The sequence below is a fragment of the Oncorhynchus clarkii genome, chromosome 12 (genome assembly GCF_045791955.1).
Source record: "Oncorhynchus clarkii lewisi isolate Uvic-CL-2024 chromosome 12, UVic_Ocla_1.0, whole genome shotgun sequence".
NCBI classification, from domain to species: Eukaryota; Metazoa; Chordata; class Actinopteri; order Salmoniformes; family Salmonidae; genus Oncorhynchus; species Oncorhynchus clarkii.
This window is the reverse complement of record NC_092158.1, coordinates 25,007,526-25,029,202: the sequence shown is the minus strand read 5'-3', so window position 1 is coordinate 25,029,202 and position 21,677 is coordinate 25,007,526. Positions and strand designations below refer to the sequence as shown.

General features: G+C 41.0%; 1 protein-coding gene across 2 annotated transcripts; it reads left to right on the top strand.

Moving 5' to 3' along the window:
* The first annotated feature begins 1,997 nt into the window (after positions 1-1,997).
* On the top strand, positions 1,998-16,971 carry LOC139422918 (amyloid beta precursor protein binding family B member 1-like). 2 transcript variants are annotated; one of them, XM_071174389.1, is made up of 14 exons: positions 1,998-2,135; positions 2,771-3,549; positions 3,749-3,954; positions 7,873-7,935; positions 8,087-8,163; positions 8,243-8,303; positions 8,432-8,578; positions 8,670-8,797; positions 10,416-10,530; positions 10,698-10,782; positions 11,527-11,622; positions 12,081-12,196; positions 12,323-12,499; positions 14,342-15,679. In XM_071174389.1, exons 2-14 carry the CDS (start codon positions 2,790-2,792, stop codon positions 14,501-14,503), a joined length of 2,193 nt encoding a protein of 730 aa, XP_071030490.1. In that variant the 5' UTR covers positions 1,998-2,135; positions 2,771-2,789; the 3' UTR covers positions 14,504-15,679. The 2 variants fall into 2 exon arrangements, with proteins under 2 accessions (XP_071030490.1, XP_071030489.1); XM_071174388.1 differs by having other exon boundaries at positions 2,023-2,135; positions 11,527-11,607; positions 14,342-16,971.
* The last annotated feature ends 4,706 nt before the right edge of the window (positions 16,972-21,677 follow it).

The window sequence follows — 21,677 nt, the reverse complement described above, 5'->3', positions numbered from 1 at the left end:
TTCATGATTGTGTCCCACTTGTTGTTTATTCTTCACAAAAAAATACAGTTTTATATCTTTATGTTTGAAGCCTGAAATGTGGCAAAAGGTCGCAAAGTTCAAGGGGGCCGAATACTTTCGCAAGGCACTGTATATCCTAGCCTACCTCTTTCAGCTAATAATTTCAGATAATAAATTAAATATTTAGCTAATGAATGATGGGCTATAAATAAACTTCTAACTCATAGCCTCTTGTCTCTTGCACAATACACACCATGTGCTCTGCTGGCCTTTCTCCTTAAAAAACATTTCTTTGCTCTTGGAATCCCAGGAAAAGCTGGACTACAATAGCTTGCTGGGAGAATTTATTTTTTAGCATGTCTTATACTAATAGACTGTTGGAAGAAGGATGCTAGCTCTTGTTTTCTGAATGTCACTCCCTGATCTGTTTCACCTGTCCTTGTGATTGTCTCCACCCCCCTCCAGGTGTCGCACATCTTCCCCATTATCCCCTGTGTATTTATTCATGTGTTCTCTGTTTGTTTCATTTGTGAAGTCAACCAGTGTTTTGTCTCAGCTCCTGCTTTTCCCCAGTCTCTCATTTTCCTCACCCTCCTAGTTTTGACCCTTGCCTGTCCTGATTCTGAGCCCACCTGCCCCTGACCTTGCCTGCACCTTTGCCCCTACTCAGAATACCGACCTCTGCCTGACCTGAGCCTGCCTGCCATCCTGTACCTTTGCCCCAATACTCAGTATTATCGACCCCTGCCTGCCTTGACCTGTCGTTTGCCTGCCCCTGTTGCTGTAAAAAACATTTACTTCAACACAGTCTGCATTTGGGTCTTACATGAAACACAATAGCTGAATGATAAATACAGCAGCCAATACAACTCACGGCTGGGGAGTTTGAAAGAAGAGTGAACTCGGGATGGCGGTAGGCTATAGCAGTTATTTGTTCAGACCCGTAACCATTCAATCTTAATGAAGAGAAAGGGAAGTAATCTGCATCTTATTCTAGTTCTATATTATTCAAGTATGTCATTACAATGAAGATCTGTAAAACAAAACTTTTAACTGTTGAATGCAAGGAAATAATGAAGCAACAATCGAGAAAGAACAGGTATGCTAATACGCACATTGCACAACCTTAAGGAAAATATTTTGAAATGTATACATGCGTCAGTTTACAGCCTAATTGTAACTGTGTAGGCCGTATGTCCTGCACCAGCATCATTATTACATTTAGCTAACATTAGATGGTTAGAGAGAATCTGACCTTTGCCTCGATTCAGGAGTCTCGTAGTCTCGTCCCGATCATCATGGCTTGTGTTGTTCTTTATGATAACCACATTAGCAGCTAAATAGCATTTCATTTTGGGGGCGTAAAAACAGATGAATATATTGATAAAAGTCACCTTATTGTAAAGAGATTTACAAGGTTATCAAAACGTCATGCCAAGGTAAGCCTACATGAAACACAGCCCTTATTTTAAGTGTTTCTAAAATCCAATATGGCGAAAAATGAATGGTGGAAAAACGATTTTAAAAAATGTCCTGTTTGCACACTAGGTTTTATGGGAATTATGACTCATACTGTGGTACTCTAATCAATCCACACTCAAAGAGATTTGTTTACTGGAGCTTGTTTAATTTACTTACCCAAGAGAGCATAGCTACATCTATGGGCATTTATGTTTTTCTGTCTTGTGTAATGTGCGGTAGCCTATCATAGGCTATGTATTGGTAAAAATAGATAATGGCACAATCCGTTGGTCTTTTTTGGGCTTGGGCTCATAAAATGCCTTTAATGTAGGGATTATAAAATAAATATATTTATTGTAAGGCTCATCAGGCTCAAGTAGTATCAGACTTGATTTTACAAGCTGATCAAAGCTCTAATCAAATCCAGACATATGCTTTAGAATGACACTTCCGGTCATACCACTGGTTTAGGGCCAAAGCAGTGGAATGGGGTGAAATTTCAGTTTTTCCCATGTCGCTTTTTTTTGCCAAAATGTGCAATCCGCACTCCGACCTGCGAAAAGCAGCAATACGCAACACAGCGTCGAGTCTGCCGGAAAGCCACACGAAGAAGATATATTTACCGCTGAAATAAAGGTGGGAGGAAAACTAAAGCGAGGAAAATACAATTCAGGGTAAGTTACCAGGTCAATTAAGTTATTTAGAGAGCGTCGCTGGCACACACGAGTGTGTTTATAATGGGATAATAATGGTGTTACGACTCAACTAGCTAGCAAACAGTAGCTAGCTTGCCAACTCGATTCATTTTGACCGCATATAAACTATGATACACAATCTAACGTTAGTTATAAAGCTAGATAGATAGACGTGTGCCACACGTGATTAGATATAAATAGTGATAGCCTAGAAAACTAACGTTAGCTGGCTACATTCCAAGATACTGTATTTTCTTCTGTAGAGCTTGCTAGATGTGCTGTCCTCTGTCCCTCATTTTTATTGCATAGTAGCATCTAGCTAAAATGCAGTGGGCCCTTACCTAACTAGCATACAGTTTGTGTTGCCTGTAGCCTTGGATTCCTGGTGGGAGGAGCTCAAATCACTGCATAACAATCGTTGCCAGTAGCTAGCTAACGGTTGGCAACAATATGCCTGCTATATTTTTGTAATGAGATGAGATCTATCTAATGCAGACCATTTAAACACTGATAAATGGACTCAGTCTCCATACATTTGTGTATGTTGTGGTAAACAAACACCTTTAGGCCTACCTCTGTGTGATTTCCTGTTTGTTTCCCCACATCCCAAAAAGTGGCTCTCAGCTCTCTGCTATGTCTTTGGAGAAGACCTCCGATCTGGCCAATGAGAACACATGTCTGCCGTCCTCACTGACCCTTGACCTCCGCTCCCCACATAGTGCTCTGCTTGATTCTGACCTGAGCAAGAAGGCCAAAGGCACCACCTCCACCAAGAAGCGCCACAATTATGCCACATCCACTCCTCTGGACCTGCTGAATGGCACCAAGGGCGAGGATGAGTGCAGTCAGCAGCGAGAGGAGGAGAGGGTCCGGAACCAGGAGAACGAGCAGGGCCAGCACAGCACAGGGACCAATGCCAAGTGGCTCAAGGAGGATCAGAATCAACTGCGCAAGGTGGCAGAGAGGCAGCAGGACCAGAATAGAAATTCTGACCAAGATCTGAATCACAACGCGAGCCCAGAAGGAAACCCCAACCAGAACTCTTTAGTGGTGGACCAGCAGGTGGAGGACAGTGAGCAGAACCCCTCTTCTAAGACCCTGAGGTCCCTGTGCTCTGACCTGAATGAGCCTCTGCTGATCGAAAACTCAGAGGCCCCTCATGGGAAAGAGGAAGATGAGGAAGAGCCTCTACTTCTTCCAACAGGTGGAGAGAGGGACACAGACTCGTCTGAGGCGCAAAGTAGCAGTGAGTCTCAGAGAGATGACAGTAGAGAAGTCAAGGAAACCTGCTTGCTGTTTCAGGGCAGAAATGCAGCACCCAGTGATGAGGACTCCAGCTGTATGTCACTGTCTCAGGGCAGCACAGCCAACAGCACGCCGGATGGTGACCCAGGTAAGAGGGGCAACAAAATGTCTTAACAATGGATGGGCTTTGAGTGAAAGGGTTGTGTATAAGACTTGCGCTTTGCTTTTGCCGTAAACAGGGATTGTGACACAATCAAATAGTTTTCCGGGTTTGAGCATCTATTGTCATCTCTTATTTCCTAGTTCTCTCTTTACATTTATCTCACTTGTTCCTCCTCGTTGTATAGAATCTTACTGGGATCGCAGTGCGTTTGAGACGGACACAGACCTGCCTGCGGGGTGGATGCGGGTCAGAGACGAGTCCGGTACCTACTACTGGCACATCCCCACAGGCACCACCCAGTGGGAACCCCCCTCTCCCCTAGAGGAGGGAGAAGCCCCAGAGAGACCCTCCAGTACCTCCCCTGTCATCACACCCAGTGAGGAGCCACAGGTGAGAGCTAGAGGGCAGAGATAGTTTAGTTTATTATGATCCACATTAGCTACTGCACGTGCAGCAGCTACTCTTACTGGTGCCTACATACAAATACATGACACAGTACAGTTATAAGATATTACATTTAAAATAAATAAATGAAAAGCTTTGCTAGGTCTTTCTTTGCTGCATCTGACTATATTACCAGAAAGTAATCAAGATTGGACAAGATCAGAGCCTGAACAACTAGTGCAGTTGATTTTTGTGTCAAACACTTTTTAAAACAGACATACCCCTTTCCATCTTCACAACAACTTTGTCATTAAGACTTAATCATGATAACTGACCATCCAATGTTACTACTAGGAGTTCAGCTTCCTCAACTTGTTCAATGGTCACACCCTTTATGCACATCTCCAGGTCAGGTTTAGGTCTTAGAGAATGTTTTGAACCAAATACAATGCTTTAAGATGTATTTAACACCTGTTTATTGTGCAGAGTGTGTGCAATCATCAGCATATATACTCATTTTAAGTTCTTGTAAAACAAGTGGCAAATCATTTGTAAAAATAGAGGTACTGTACATATCTAATGTTAGAGAAGTTTCCATTGAAGAATACTCTATTGGATAATTAACTCTCCAACCATGTGATGGCAGGGGACGTAAAGCCGAAACAAGTTTTTTTTTATCAATAAGAAATTATAACACTGAAATCTAACAATACATCTCCAAATAGGGCTTTTGTGGTGACCGTATTACCGCCGCACCGGCAGTCATGAGTCATGACCACAATAAAATTCCACCTGACCGTTGAGTCACGGTAATCTCCTCTTATGCACTCTGGACATGCGTTGGTAGTACCCAACGCGCTAACGACCATTAGGTCGCTAATGGCCTGGTACTCGGGGATCTATTGTCCCTCTAACCACTTTGACATCAGTGTAAATACAATTGAAAATCACATCAAACACTATTACTATCAAAACAGTATCATGCTTTTAAAACTCACCGCACAGTTATTGATCAATTTGAAAAAAGAAGTTTAACAACAGGTTGAAACTGAGTGGAAAACATGGTTGTTGTGGATGTTGTTTCAAAGCTTAACACAACAAAATATACAGTGCTTTCTAAGGCGAAGATTCATTTGGTTTAGTTAGCCTACAATTAGAGTGAATTTGATTTTGAATAGCCTAATAATAGCTAAAAATATATTTTTATATATACAGAGATTGGGCGGAATATCACCTGTCATGAAACGAGAGGCTGCATGCTCCTCAAACGGTGGTTGATGCATGGAGTGAAATAACCGGAGGAGCCTACCCGGCATGATTGAAAAATGACCCACCTGGAAAGGTGCCCCTGTTCCTTCCCATAATGGGTCATTCTAAATCTAAACTGATTTGACTTAATAGTAAAGACAAGATTAAATTGAGAATAGTCTGATGGGTGAAAATATGATCACTTGAGAGAACGGTGTGTGCAGCCTGAAGCAAGGAACAGAGCGCAAGCTTTTTTCGTTGTGACTTTCTCAAATCATCAATAGTCTATAGTCAAATCTTGCAGCCCATATGTTTTTATTTCTAAGGTTTGTACCATTCACAACTAAATTTGCCAGATAAATCTAACAAATACAGTTGAAGTCGGAAGTTTACATACACTTTAGCCAAATACATTTAAACTCGGTTTTTCTCAATTCCTGACATTTATCCTAGTTAGGATCATCACTTTATTTTAAGAATGTGAAATGTCAGAATAATGGTAGTGATTTATTTCAGCTTTTATTTCTTTCATCACATTCCCAGTGGGTCAGAAGTTTACATACACTCAATTAGTATTTGGGAACATTGCCTATAAATTGCTTAACTTGGGTCAAACGTTTCGGGTAGCCAACTTTGGATGTATGCTTGGGTTCATTGTCCATTTGGAAGAACCATTTGTGACCCAGCTTAAACTTCCTGACTGATGTCTTGAGATGTTGCTTCAATATATCCACATAATTTTCCTCCTCATGATGCCATCTATTTTGTGCAGTGCACCAGTCCTACCTGCAGCAAAGCACCCCCACAACATGATGCTGCCACCCCCGTGCTTCACGGTTTGGTTGGTGTTCTTTGGCTTGCAAGCCTCCCCCTTTTTCCTCCAAACATAACAATGGTCATTATGGCCAAGCAGTTCTATTTTTGTTTCATCAGACCAGAGGACATTTCTCCAAAAAGTACGATCTTTGTCCCCATGTGCAGTTGCAAACGCTAGTCTGGCTTTTCTATGGCGGTTTTGGAGCAGTGGCTTCTTCCTTGTTGAGTGGCCTTTCAGGTTATGTCGACATAGGACTAATTTTACTGTGGATATGGATACTTTTGTACCCGTTTCCTCCAGCATCTTTACAAGGTCCTTTGCTGTTGTTCTGGGATTGATTTGTACTTTTCGCACCAAAGTACGTTCATCTCTAGGAGACAGAATGCGTCTCCTTCCTGAGCGGTATGATGGCTGCATGGTCCCATGGTGTTTATACTTGTGTACTATTGTTTGTACAGACGAATGTCGTACCTTCAGGCGTTTGGAAATTTCTCCCAAGGATGAACCAGACTTGTGGAGGTCTACAATTGTTTTTCTGAGGTCTTGGCTGATTTCTTTTGATTTTCCTATGATGTCAAGCGTAGAGGCACTGAGTTTGAAGGTAGGCCTTGAAATACATCCACAGGTACACCTCCAATTTACTCAAATGATGTCAAATGACTCAAATGATGTCAATTAGCCTATCAGAAGCTTCTAAAGCCATGATATAATTTTCTGAAATTTTCCAAGCTGTTTAAAGGCACGGTCAACTTAGTGTATGTAAACGTCTGACCCATTGGAATTGTGATGCAATGAAATATTCTGTCTGTAAACAATTGTTGGAAAAATGACTTGTGTCATACACAAAGTAGATGTCCTAACCAACTTGCCAAATCTATAGTTTGTTAAAAATAAATTTGTGGAGTGGTTGAAAAATAAGTTTTAATGACTCCAACCTAAGTGTATGTAAACTTCCGACTTCAAATGAAGGACCGTTTTCAAATGATCACTTTTGAGTTCAAAATAGCCACTTTGCTTCAGAATGGGAAAAATATTTTTTATATTTTATTCAGCTAAGTTTTATTCTTCTTACTATAAAGTCATATAATATAAAATTATGGCACAGGATTTATAAGCATATCTTCTCTGCTAAGTGGACAAGCCAGTGGCATGGCACATAGCCAGGTAACATACAGTAGGCCAACTCATATTCTGCTCTTCTGAAATACATTTTCTTCATATCGTTGTTTATTTTGACCTGCCTAAAATAAATAATGGATTTATTCTGATGGTGTATATTAAATTGATTTATTCATTTTTTAAAATTAGATTCAATGGCGCACATCTGTGGCTTGAATACAGCTTGGAGGCCTGGAGATGCTAAACGTGTTTATTTTAATTAACTGTTAGTTACCGTGAGACCGGCAGTCTTTTGCATGACAATAACCGCCTGATAAAATGTAATGACCGCCACAGCCCTCGCTCCAACTACAGTATCTTATTATACATTTATTTTAGCCAATCATCAATCATCTCAGTCAGTGCATTACAAGTTGAGTGCCCTTTCCTATTTGCATGCTTGTTCTTTGAAAAATAGCATTTTATTTGTTCAAAAACAATTTTCTCCATCAGTTTTCGAAGAACAGGCAGCAAACTGATTGGGTGGCTGTTAGACCAGCAAAGGGTGCTTTACTATTTTTAGGTAGTGGAATTACTTTAGCTTCCTTCCATGTCTGTGGACACAGTCCTTTAGGTTTTGGCCTGACTGTGGAAATTAGGGTCACACAGTCATTGTATTTCCATTTAAGCACCCACTACTAGTGCTAACGGATTTAGTTTCCTACTGCTAATTGGTCCTTGTCTCTTTTTTGTATCTTCAGTTGAGGTGGAGTAGTCTCACCCAGTCCCGCCCCAACAGGTTTAATGACGAGGAGTTCTGGAAGGTGAGTGCCAAATGTACTTGAAACAAACCTAACATCAATGCAGTTTGCAAACCTTTTTTCAGAGGTTTTCAATGTTTAGATATCAACTGCTTATTATTTTCTATCTCAAATGTGGAAATGTGACTTCTTACTGTTGTTGGTATGTCTTCAGGAGGAAGATGCAATGGCTGATCAGACCCTGAAGGATTTTGAAGGAGCCACATTGCGTTATGCCTCTATCAATCTCAGGTGAGCCCCCCCACCCCACCCTTCAGGTACAATGTATTATCATTGTATGCTTATATTGTCTGATTCCTTTCACATCCAGCTGTTCACAGTCTGAAGGAAAGGAGAAGATGAGCTCACTCATCAATGACCTGGACGCTAAGGTATGTGCTCTCACTCAGACAAATAGACATAACCAATCATTCCACTCCCATCCCACACACATTATTTTCTGTTGTAACACTCAACATGCTCTTAATCACTCTTTCCCTCTCCTCGTGTCTCTCAAAAGGTTTTTGCTGTGCGGTCTCTGGGCTGGGTGGAGATATCAGAGGAGGAGATGGCTCCAGGGAAGAGCAGCGTGGCTGTCAACAACTGCATCAGACAGCTCTCTTACCACAAACACAACCTGCACGACACGGCTGGGATCTGGGGAGAGGTCAGAGAATGGCTTATGTGTGGGAATATTACCTGGATAGTGTTGGTAGAACAATGTTAAGAGGAATGTTCTGTAATGTGTTTTCACACAGGGAAAAGACATGCTCCTTGTTCTGGAGAATGAGACCTTGAACCTGATTGATCCTTTGGGCCAGACTCTGCTGCACACCCAGCCTATCGTCAGCATCCGAGTGTGGGGAGTGGGCCGGGACAACGGCAGGTCAGTCCCCTGCTACTCTAACTACACTTCACAAAAACCAAAACGCAACATGTAAAGTGTTGGTCCCAAGTTTCATGAGCTGAAAATAAACATCCTAAACAGTTTCCATATGCTCAAAAAGCTTATTTCGCTCAAACTTTGTGCACAAATTTGTTTACATCCCTGTTAGTGAGCATTTTTCCTTTGCCAAAATAATACCTGACAGATGTGGCATATCAACAAGCTCATTAAACAGCATGGCCATTACACAGGTGCACAGGAATTTTGCAGTACGCCCAACCAGCCTCACAACCACAGACCATGTGTATGGCGTTGTGTGGGAGAGTGGTTTGCTGATGTTAACGTTCTGAACAGAGTGCCCCATGGTGGTGGGGTTATGTTATGGGTAGTCATAAGCTATGGACCACGAACACAATTGCATTTTAACGATGGCAATTTGAGATCACAAAGATACCGTGATGAGATCCTGGTGCCCATTGTCGTGCCGTTCATCCGCCGCCATCATCTCATGTTTCAGCATGATAATGCACGGCCCCATGTCGCAAGGATCTGTACACAATTCCTGGAAGCTGAAAATTTCCCAGTTCTTCCATGGCCTGCATACGCACCAGACATGTCACCCATTGAGCATGTTTGGTATGTTCTGGATCAACGTGTAAGACGATATGTTCCAGTTCCCGCCAATATCCAGCAACATCGCGCAGCCATTGAAGAGGAGTGGGACAATTCCACAGGCCACAATCAACAGCCTGATTAACTCTATGAGAAGATGTCGTGCTACATGAGGCAATTGGTGGTCACACCAGATATTGGCAGGTTTGCTGATCCACGCCCCTACCGTCTTAAAAAAAAAAAAAGGTTTCTGTGACCATCAGAGGCATATCTGTATTCCCAGTCATGTGAAAGCCATAGACTAGGGCCTAATTTATTTATTTTAATTGACTGTTTTCCTTATATGAACTGTAACTCAGTGCAATCTTTAAAGTTGTTGCGTTTATATTTTCACTATACATTTCTTTATTTTCTTCATATTTGAATACTAAAAATATGTGTGCCAGTTTGCTACAGACAATGTTTCTTATTTTGGTTTTATTTGTCTGGCTTTTGTTGCCTTATTTTGTGAACCCTGCTTTTTCTGTTGAATTGATTAATTTGGGGTTTTCTCTCTAACCGGCTGCACTTGGGCACACAGGGAGAGGTAGTGTATTGTTATTGTCGTATCCACCATCTTCCGTCATGTCACATAGAATTGATCATAGTTGTGGTTTTCACAGTTAGCATATTGATTCCACACCCCTATCCCATAATGTTCAATCACACCCATGATTTCTCAATCACACCCATGACTTTCTGATCAGTTTCTATAGACGAGAATGTTTGCTTAGCTATTAATCATAGTTTGACAACACTAAGTGTTCTCAGTCCTAATTGTTAGTACATTTGTTCATTGTTGTATTTGTGAAAGCTTATGCTATTAGGTTGCTAGTTCTCTTGAGTAAATCCTGATATTATCAAAATGTATTGATTTCAGCATTGTCCATTTCATCTGCCTCAATTGTCATGATCAGCCTTTATAACGGCCTCTCAAGAGACCCCTCTTTGTTTGTGTTAACTTTAGGGACTTTGCTTACGTGGCGAGAGACAAACTGACTCATGTTCTGAAGTGCCATGTGTTCAGGTGTGATACACCTGCTAAGAACATTGCCACCAGCATGCATGACATCTGCTCTAAGGTAAGCCCATCTGCTTTGGTTCACTGCACCATACTCAGGTCTCCACGTTGAACCTGAATGAAATCTCCCTTTTTTCACCTAACTTTGGGACTGGGGTTCAGGGGTCGTTTGTGTCTTTATTTTTTGACATGTTGTATCGGGTCTTTACTGTCATTCATTTTCTGTAGATAATGGCCCAGAGGAAATCATCAAAGTCCTCTCTGAACAGACTCAACATAGACCCCTCTAAACTGGTGGACATTCCTTTCCAGGGTAAATCACTGGCACTTGATGTATGACGTAGGCTTGGTGGTATACCGTATACCGGGGTGTTTGTGAGTTAGTCCCTAGTCACTTGTTTGTTTACAAGCACAGAATAACGAGAGACTGGAGCCTTGTGAGTCACTCACTGTTGTGCAGCATGCGCCATGTGATCTAATTGCAGTATGGAATTCACAACTAAATGGTTGCCAGCTAGATATCTAATAACAATTAAGTTAACTGTCTAAAATGTGTTAAATGCTCTGCAGTTGTGCATTTGTTCTGCTAATTTAGTAGCTAGTTAGCCGTCTAGCTAAGTGGTTAGCTTCTTCCAAAATCAAGCATTCGCTTGGTAACAGCAGAAAATCTCTTCCTGGATCAGGTGCCTAATATTTGTTTTGTGCGTACAAGCAAACTGTGAGTAGCATTTTTGAGTTAGTTGTATAGTTTAGGTCAGATGCTATAAAATGTTTGCTTTGCACTCATTTTACATATACTTGTTACTCTGTAATCTGAAGGTTAGCAATTCTATCAGTGGGGTTTGAAAACGGCGTCCCTTGTGTTCAGTGCCGGTATTACCAAATATCCTGGTATGGTACAAGGTCGGTATGACAATCTGGATACTGCCAGAGCCTAGTATGACCATATACTTACTGTATAATCTAAAACCAAATGTATTTATGGGCAACTTCAGGTCCTTTGCATAGTTTTAATAGGATGTCACAGTGGTTTTCTGTCTCTCTCCTCTCCCTACAGAATTCCCTGCACCAAAGAATGAGCTAGTCCAGTCCTTCCAGGTACGTTACCTGGGTAACGTGCCGGTGGCTAAACCCGTAGGTAAGGAACGCTTTGGTAAGGAATGCTTTTTCTTCTCTTTCCTAGAGTTGTGATGGTGTGTATTGAATTACATTTCAGGTAAACTTGTGTATGTTTCTCGGTCACTGCCTGTATTTAACCTTCCACTTGTTCTCCCGTATGTTGGTACTGTAATTAAATGAATACTGACTTTCAACTAAGTTGGGGTTCATTTAATGAAATGCACTCAATATACATTGACTTATTGAATGTCTCAAAGTATTGCATGTGTTCTACTAATTTCTTCTACAGGTTGTGATACTGATGTCTTATTGTGTGACGTCTCGACTGCTATGAGCTATCCTCTTGTTAGGGATATTGAGCTATTACCTAACACTTGGTTTTCTGTGAAGTATGACTAACACAATTCCTGTAATTCCATCCTTTTTCCTGAAATTCTCAGGTATTGAGTGTACTCAGATGTGCAGCTAACCTGAGTGGTATGTCCTATCCAGGTATGGACCTAGTCAACGTAGCCCTCAACACAGCAATCAATTCCAAAGAGAAGGAAGAGTGGACGCCAGTTACTGTGAACGTGGCTTCAGCCACACTTACAATAGTCACAGCTGAGGTGAGCACACACACACAATCTCAAAAATATATATATTTTTAATGTCTTTCCAATATGAAGCTCTGAGGTTGTTTAAATTGCTGTGGGAATAGTCTGACCCAAGGTGTTCTGTTGTGTTCCCTGCAGACAGAGGAGGTTCTTTCTGAGTGCCGGGTGCGGTTCCTGTCCTTCATAGGCGTGGGGAAGGACGTCCACACCTTTGCCTTCATCATGGCCGAGGGCCCCGGGGACTTCATCTGCCACATGTTCTGGTGTGAGCCCAACGCTGCCAGCCTTAGTGAGGCTGTGCAGGCCGCCTGCATGGTGAGTGCAACGTTTGTCAGCCAACGATTGAGGGCTTTTGGCCAATACAAATGCATTCAAGCAGACAAATAAAAACTTTGCCGGACACATTGTCCAGCAGAAAATATCCTTATGAAAATAAATATCCTTTGTAAAGTTGTAGCGGTATTTATTAGAGAGGGGTAAAGAAAGATTTTGTTTGGGCGCCAGGCAGGTATTAACCATGCCGAAAGGAAAAGAGTAGCACAGAGAGAGTACCACTACCAGACCCACACACTTCAGCAGAAGAGACTGCCTAGAGGGTAGCCTGTTTACCAGATAGCCAGTGGAGAGAAAAGAGAATACACACCATATAAAACCCACATCACAGCACAGGGGTGACCCCAACAAGAATACCTCATACAATCATAATACTAATAATGGCAGAGCAATTTAACAGCGACTTAATACAAGAAAGAACACAGTCATCAACAGAGGATTTGCAATAATCTGTATTATCTTCCAGTGGATGAGTGCAGAGGGTATGAATGTGGGGGGTGTTCATAGACACAACAAAGGCCTCAATGTCCACAATCTTCTCGGTCACATGTCATTAGTACACCTCACCTCAATACAGTTCACATAACAATACACAACTTACAGGCATCCTCCCTTTTAACTAAAATGTCCACCCAAATACTTCTGGCAGGGCAATAATAGTCCAGCTCTAATGAACTTCAATGGGAAGTGCATTTGAAAAATAGAGAGTCTGTTGCAGGGTAAAGCACTGGGATGATAGAGGGAAGAGAAAGAACGAGAGATCTTAGCTGTGGTCTTCGGGCGTGCTGGTGTACTGTCCGATGGTTTGTTGGTTTGTATGTTAAAGCTTCGCAACAATGTTGCTACTAATCCATGCGATCCATAACGGGCGCGGTCCCAAACAAAAACCACCACGACCTAGAGCGATTACACCGATGATAGAGTTAAATACTTTATAAACTACACACGCTGAAAACAAACAAATCTTCTGCAGCACAGCACACACAATCAAACTGTCGCGCCTCCCAAAAGAGCTGAAAGAGCTGTCTTTATTTCTTCCTTCCTTACTGCTCAAGCTGTCTTAAAGTGGCAGCGCACGGTGAAGGCTCCGTGCTGATTTCACCACAAAGTACATTGGCTATGCACAGAGGTTGGTTCAGGTTGTCTTTCAGTCACATCTTCTCTCTACTCCGCCTGTCTGTGTTGAGCTCACACTGTCGCTAGCAAACTTTCAACATTGTATCTGGTGCTGGTGCTGCCCCGCAAAGCGACCTATGTCAGTGAGTTCGTGACCGCTCTATGCACACAGAGGAGAAGTGTTCTGCTATTTTATGTTTTGCTAGACATCCCTGTAAGAGAATGTACAGAAATGTCATACAAGTCCAGCATGGAGTATTTAGATGAAGTCATTTTGCTTCCTTCTCATGCTAGTCTAATGCTTGGTTGTGTAGTTCGCTTAAAAATGCCCAAAACAGTGCAAATGAAGTTAGCTAACTAGCTATGGTACCAAGGATGGAAGCACAGATAAGTGGACAAATAAATTGACACTGAAACAGGATATTGGTAAGCCAGATGAACAGAGAGATGTGCAAGGAGCCAATGTGCAAGGAGCCAATGAAACGGCAGTGGGCACAACTAAAAATGTGAATGGACTTCTATTTGATATGGCAACTTTTTCAGAAACATTAGGTGAGTGGTTCATCTAAATGGGAGGAGTTTGCAGGGATTGGACTGTTTTACTACGCGGTAATATTAAACATGCACAGCCTTATTGCACCAAATATTTTGAGTCCAAGTTTAATTTTATATTCAGATTTGGTGCTTATGTTGTGTGACTTTTGACAGCTGCGCTACCAGAAGTGTCTGGACGCCAGGCCTCCCAGTACCAGCTCCTGCCTGCCAGGCCCACCGGCCGACTCCGTGGCACGTCGTGTGGGCTCCAGTGTCAAGAAGGGGGTTCAGAGCCTGCTGGGCAGCTTCAAGAGGTCTGGGTCCCAGACGCCCTGAGAGGTGCCAACCAACTAACCCACTCCAGTCCACCCCCAGGCCCAGCCCACCATGCCAGCCATGGCTCTCCTCACTCCTCCATTCCCTCTCTCTCCCCCCACCCTGAGGTGTTATGGTATAACCTGCTTCCCTCTCAACACCTGTCATCTCTTTTAGATGTGATGTCAGAGCCGTGGGCAGTGTGGGCTGCCGGTGTGGTTGGGGTACCAGTGAGCCTAGCACTGTCCACAGCTGCTCCACGCTTTTCTCTTCCTTCACGTAATCCTTGGTTGGACAAGTAGGCCATGTTTTCCTTCCATTGTTTGTTTAATCTGTGATCTGTTAAGAGGAAACTGCTGGACTCATGGACAGTGGTTTGAATGACAGCAATAGTTGGGTAAAATTGGTCTAGTTTGCAAAGTACCAACACTAATTATGCTTAGGAAAGCAGTACTGTTCTGTAACATTGTCTCTGCGGTTTGTTTTGCAGAACAAATATAGTATATTATTTGTGAGGATAGAAATGGAAGAAGTGCAATTGAATTGTGAATGTTGAACTCATGCCATTTGCTTGTGGAACTATCATGCTGGTTTTCATTTCAAAGTAGATTTGAAAGAAATGATTGAGAAATAAAATGGCATGAGAAGTCTGTATAAAATGCATCATGGTGAATGTCAGTGGTGGAAAAACTAAGACTCGCTAGCTACGAATGTAATATTCGGCAAATAAAATGCTAATCGTTTGGGTCATTAAAATCTATACTTTGTACAGTACATTTGTTAATGCCTAAATAGCTTAGCATCCCCTCTTCCATCTGATGGAGCTGGTAAATCAGCAAGTGCATTATCTTTATTTTATAGCTATATTTTTATTTGTATGTGTATTGCAAATTGCACTAAAAAGTGTAGTTCAGCTCCTCAAATCTGAAATGGAGATGGCATACTTTTAGAGCATGGCTCAAGTTTTAATGAAACCTCTCAAATCTCAAAGAAAGCTTTGGCTATCTTTTACTGCACTCCAGCTGTATACCAAGTGGGGGGTACTATATGTTGGAGTCGAGGAATATATCATCTTTGTGATGCCAAAGCTAGAAGAATCATGTGTTTTTATGGTGTTCCTCTTCAGATCTATTGTGTGGAAATTGACCTGAAGGTGATTTTACCATCCTTTTGTTATGTTCAGATAACCCAAAAAAATTGAATCTGTTAAACAACATTTTCCTTTCATGTACGTTTTTACACAAACGTGTCAAGTGTTATACGCTGTTCCCTCTACTCCATTCTCTATGCATTTTTAGTGTATGTTTTTTGTTACGTCTAAGCAGAGTGACAGAGCTACTGTTAGCTACCGAGGTGTCCCTGCACACTAACATCTGCCAACTTTTGTCTCTTAACCAATTGGGTCTAAGGGCAGACATAGACATGACACTGACAAATAAGATTGTATTTGTCACATGCGCCGAATACAACACTGAAATGCTTATTTACAGGCCCTTAACCAACAATACAGTTGAAATTACACCAAAGTATGTCATTACCACACACTGTTCGTTTAACACCGACATTATTTTATTTTATGTTTTTGAAACTTATGACTGCCCTCGGGTGGGCTTTCAAATAGTCTTGTTCATGAGCAGTGTGTCTGACAACACTATAGGAGAGCTAAGAAGCCTGACACATTCAGTCTTCAGAAGGCATTTTGTTATGCAGAGATTGCAATACGGAAAGTGTTGCTTACCCACAGACAGTGTTTTTCTGTGAAAGACAGACTTAAGTATGTGTTGGAGTTTCTTCCTTGCGGTGTAAGTCATATGAACACGACATCTTTAAAATAATTTATCCCATAGTTGACTGACTAGATTTTCCCCTTTTTTTGAATGCAGTTGGTTCAAAATAAGTTATATTTTTTATGAAATTATATTTTTCTAAGTGTGTATAATATACTGTATCTGTGAGGTAGACATGCCTTTTTTTTGTGCCTCTGTTCTTACCACTGTGGTCACTGGTGCAGCAGTGTTTCCAAATCTGTATCGCTAGACTATAGTTATCCTCCTTCACATTATAGCACCACAGTTCTTCTTCCTCTCTCTGATCTGTTTTGGACAGCAGTTTGACCAGACAATAATGAATTTGACTAATACCTTGCTTCAGCTGCTCTGTCACTAAGTTTTGACTCATAAAAACAAAAGTGTATGTACAATTTAGTTTTTTGGTTTTACACATTCAGAATTAATTTAAAAAAAAGTTTAACTGAATTTGTGTCCGTGTAATTTCCTTTGGTCCTATAATTGTTACTCCTTACTATACACACTATGTACTCCACTACTTACTATAAGTGTCAGACATTGGTTGCCTTATACAAACAGAGCTTCCTGGTGTTCTATTTGATTTTGAATGCACACTGTGTAATGTTGTACCATGCTTTGCTTCTGGAGGCCTCAATAATACTTTGAAGAAATGTTGTGTTTTGTGGCTATAGATATGACTACCTTGACAACCTTGAAGTGATAACTTTTGTTCATACTGTATGTGAGCATTTTTTAAATGTTTTGTTTCCTTTAATATCCACTGATGACTGTAATGCAAGAAAAAGGGTTAGTTTTTTTTATTATATCTAAAGAATGTAAATGAGATGTTATGTGTATGTAGTACCAGTCAAAAGTTTGGACACCCTACTTATTCAAGGGATTTTATTTTTCCTATTTTCTACAAGACATCAAAACTATGAAATAACAATTGATAGTCCCACTAAGTGCAAACCAGATGGGATGGTGTTTCACAGCAGAATGCTGTGGTAGCCATGCTGGTTAAGTGTGTCTTGAATTCTAAAGAAGTCACAGACTGTGTCACCAGCAAATCACCATCACACCACCTGCTTCATGGTGGGAACCACACATGCGGAGTTCACCTACTCTGTGTTGCATAAAGACAGCGGTTGGAACCAAAAATCTCAAATTTGGACTAAGGACAGATTTCCATCGGTCTAATTTCCATTGCTAATTTTTCTTGGCCCAAGCAAGTCTCTTCTTATTGGTGTCCTTGAGTAGTGGTTTCTTTGCATCAATTTGACCATGAAAGCCTGTTTCACGCAATCTCCTCTGAGCAGTTCATGTTGAGATGTGTCTGTTACTTGAACTCTGTGAAGTGTTTTTTTTAGGGCTACAATCTGAGGTACAGTTAACACTAAATAACTCATCCTCTGCAGCAGAGGTAACTCTGGGTGTTTCTTTCCTGTGGCGATCCTCATGAGAGCCAGTTTCATCATAGCGCTTGATGGTTTTCGCGACTGTACTTGGAAGAAACTTTCAAAGTATTTGAAGTGTTCTGCATTGACTGACCTTCATGTCTTAAAGTAATGATGGACGGTCGTTTCTCTTTGCATATTTGAGCTTTTCTTGCCAATAATATGGACTTGGTCTTTTACCAAATAGGGCTATCTTCTGTATACCACCCCTACCTTGTCACAACACAACTAATTGTCTCAAACGGCATTAAGAAGGAAATCAATTCCACAGATTAACTTTTAACTGTGCACACCTGTTAATTTAAATGCATTCCAGGTGACTACCTCATGAAGCTGCTTGAGTGAATGCCAAGAGTGAGCAAAGCTGTCAAGACAAAGGGTGGCTACTTTGAAGAATCTCAAATATATTTTGATTTGTTTAACACTTTTTTGGTTACTACATGATTCCATATGTGTTATTTCATAGTTTTGATGTCTTCACTATTATTAAACAATGTAGAAAAAATAAAAAAAAACCTTGAATGAGTAGATGTGTCCAGACTTTTGACTGGCACTTTACATGTATATTAAAATCAACTGTCACAGGACAAAATAAAAAGTGGAGCTGTTTCATTGTGGGCCGTTGTCTGCTGAATAGCACTGTGAGTAGCTGGGTGCACATCACCTCATTCAGGATGCACTCCAAACATGGTTTAAAAACAAACAAACATTGGATTACTTGTAGAAGACCAGATGCATACACAGTTTACAATGAATGACTTGGAAATGTTTTTTTCATCATCCATGTGAGTGAGAGACTGAAGAATATTGAGAATTCTCCTCATGCTCCTGGTTGTCTCAGTTTACAGCTGAAACGAAAAAAAGGTACAAACTAACATGAATATTTATGAGGCTGTGTCAATAAAACAAAGCCAACACCATCTACAATTATTTCAACATTTTATTTCCTCCTCTCCACGTTGCCTGCTGTTAATAATCTAAATGAGTTACACACCGGAAGGGGTAAATATAATCACAAATATGCTGTGTTCCAGTTGACAGTCAGTGGATTACCATTTCCATAGCCTCTTCTCCCTGTATTTGCTTTCTTCTCGTTTTTCTAATTGTCCCTGCAGTACTTCTGTTGATTTTCAGTATGCAGCCTCCTCAGTCCAAACTCCTCTGTTGTCTCACAGACCTTTATGTCGGCCATCATAGGGCATTACGTTTAGATGTGCAGTGTCTTCAGAAAGTCTTCACACCCCTTGACTTTTTCCACATTTTTTGTTGCGGCCTGAATTATAAATTGATCAAATGTAGATAATTTTTTTGTCACTGGCCTACACACAATGCACCATAATGTCAAAGTGCAATTATGTTTTTTGAAATGTTTACAAACTCATTAAAAATTACAGGCTGAAATGTCTTTGAGTCAAGTATTCAACCCCTTTGTTATGGAGAAAATGTGTGCAATAATAGTGTTTAACATGATTTTTGAATGTCTACCTGATCTGTACCCCACACATACAATTATCTGTAAGGTCCCTCGATTGAGCAGTGGATTTCAAACACAGATTCAATCAAAGAAGGGCACCTATTGGTAGATGGGTAAAAATAGAAAAAAAGAAGACATTGAATATCCCTTTGAGCATGGTGAAGTTATTAACTACACTTTGGATGGTGTACAGTGCCTTGCGAAAGTATTCGGCCCCCTTGAACTTTGCGACCTTTTGCCACATTTCAGGCTTCAAACATAAAGATATAAAACTGTATTTTTGTTGTGAAGAATCAACAACAAGTGGGACACAATCATGAAGTGGAACGACATTTATTGGATATTTCAAACTTTTTTAACAAATCAAAAACTGAAAAATTGGGCGTGCAAAATTATTCAGCCCCTTTACTTTCAGTGCAGCAAACTCTCTCCAGAAGTTCAGTGAGGATCTCTGAATGATCCAATGTTGACCTAAATGACTAATGATGATAAATACAATCCACCTGTGTGTAATCAAGTCTCCGTATAAATGCACCTGCACTGTGATAGTCTCAGAGGTCTGTTAAAAGCGCAGAGAGCATCATGAAGAACAAGGAACACACCAGGCAGGTCAGAGATACTGTTCTGAAGAAGTTTAAAGCCGGATTTGGATACAAAAATATTTCCCAAGCTTTAAACATCCCAAGCAGCTTTGTGCAAGCGATAATATTGAAATGGAAGGAGTATCAGACCACTGCAAATCTACCAAGACCTGGCCGTCCCTCTAAACTTTCAGCTCATACAAGGAGAAGACTGATCAAAGATGCAGCCAAGAGGCCCATGATCACTCTGGATGAACTGCAGAGATCTACAGCTGAGGTGGGAGACTCTGTCCATAGGACAACAATCAGTCGTATATTGCACAAATCTGGCCTTTATGGAAGAGTGGCAAGAAGAAAGCCATTTCTTAAAGATATCCATAAAAAGTGTTGTTTAAAGTTTGCCACAAGCCACCTGGGAGACACACCAAACATGTGGAAGAAGGTGCTCTGGTCAGATGAAACCAAAATTGAACTTTTTGGCAACAATGCAAAACGTTATGTTTGGCGTAAAAGCAACACAGCTCATCTCCCTGAACACATCATCCCCACTGTCAAACATGGTGGTGGCAGCATCATGGTTTGGCCTGCTTTTCTTCAGCAGGGACAGGGAAGATGGTTAAAATTGATGGGAAGATGGATGGAGCCAAATACAGGACCATTCTGGAAGAAAACCTGATGGAGTCTGCAAAAGACCTGAGACTGGGACGGAGATTTGTCTTCCAACAAGACAATGATCCAAAACATAAAGCAAAATCTACAATGGAATGGTTCAAAAATAAACATATCCAGGTGTTAGAATGGCCAAGTCAAAGTACAGACCTGAATCCAATCGAGAATCTGTGGAAAGAACTGAAAACTGCTGTTCACAAATGCTCTCCATCCAACCTCACTGAGCTCGAGCTGTTTTGCAAGGAGGAATGGGAAAAAATTTCAGTCTCTCGATGTGCAAAACTGATAGAGACATACCCCAAGCGACTTACAGCTGTAATCGCAGCAAAAGGTGGCGCTACAAAGTATTAACTTTAGGGGGCTGAATAATTTTGCACAATTTTTCAGTTTTTGATTTGTTCAAAAAGTTTGAAATATCCAATAAATGTCGTTCCACTTCATGATTGTGTCCCACTTGTTGTTGATTCTTCACAAAAAAATACAGTTTTATATCTTTATGTTTGAAGCCTGAAATGTGGCAAAAGGTCGCAAAGTTCCAAGGGGCCGAATACTTTCGCAAGGCACTGTATCAATACACCCAGTCACTACAAAGATACAGGCGTCCTTCGTAACTCAGTTGCTGGAGAGGAAGGAAACCGCTCAGGGATTTCACCGAGAGGCTTTATAACAGTTAGACTTTAATGGCTGTGACAGGAGAAAACTGAAGATGGCTCAACAACAATGCAGTTACTCTACAATACTAACTTCATTGACAGAGTGAAAAGAAGGAAGCCTGTACAGAATAAAAAAATATTCCAAACATGCATCCTGTTTGCAACAAGGCACTAAAGTAATACTGCAAAAAATGTGGCAAAGCAATTCACTTTTTCTCATCATAAAGACTAGCCTAACTGCACTGTATCTGTTGTTGAGCGCATGTGCCAAGGCCAGAATAGGCACACTTGCTATTTAACACAACAGTTTCTGTGACAAAACTATCGGTATAGTTAAAAATGACGGAAACGCATTGAACTTTAGATTTTTATTAGGTGCATGAACATTTTTTTTGTGCGCTACGTCATCACGCACTGACTTTTATCCTCAAGTCTGTTTGGTGGAAACAAATCAAATCAAATTGTATTGGTCACATACACATATTTAGCAGATGTTATTGAAGGTGTAGTGAAATGCTTGTGTTCCTAGCTCCAACAGTGCAGTAGTATCTAACAATTCACAACAATACACACA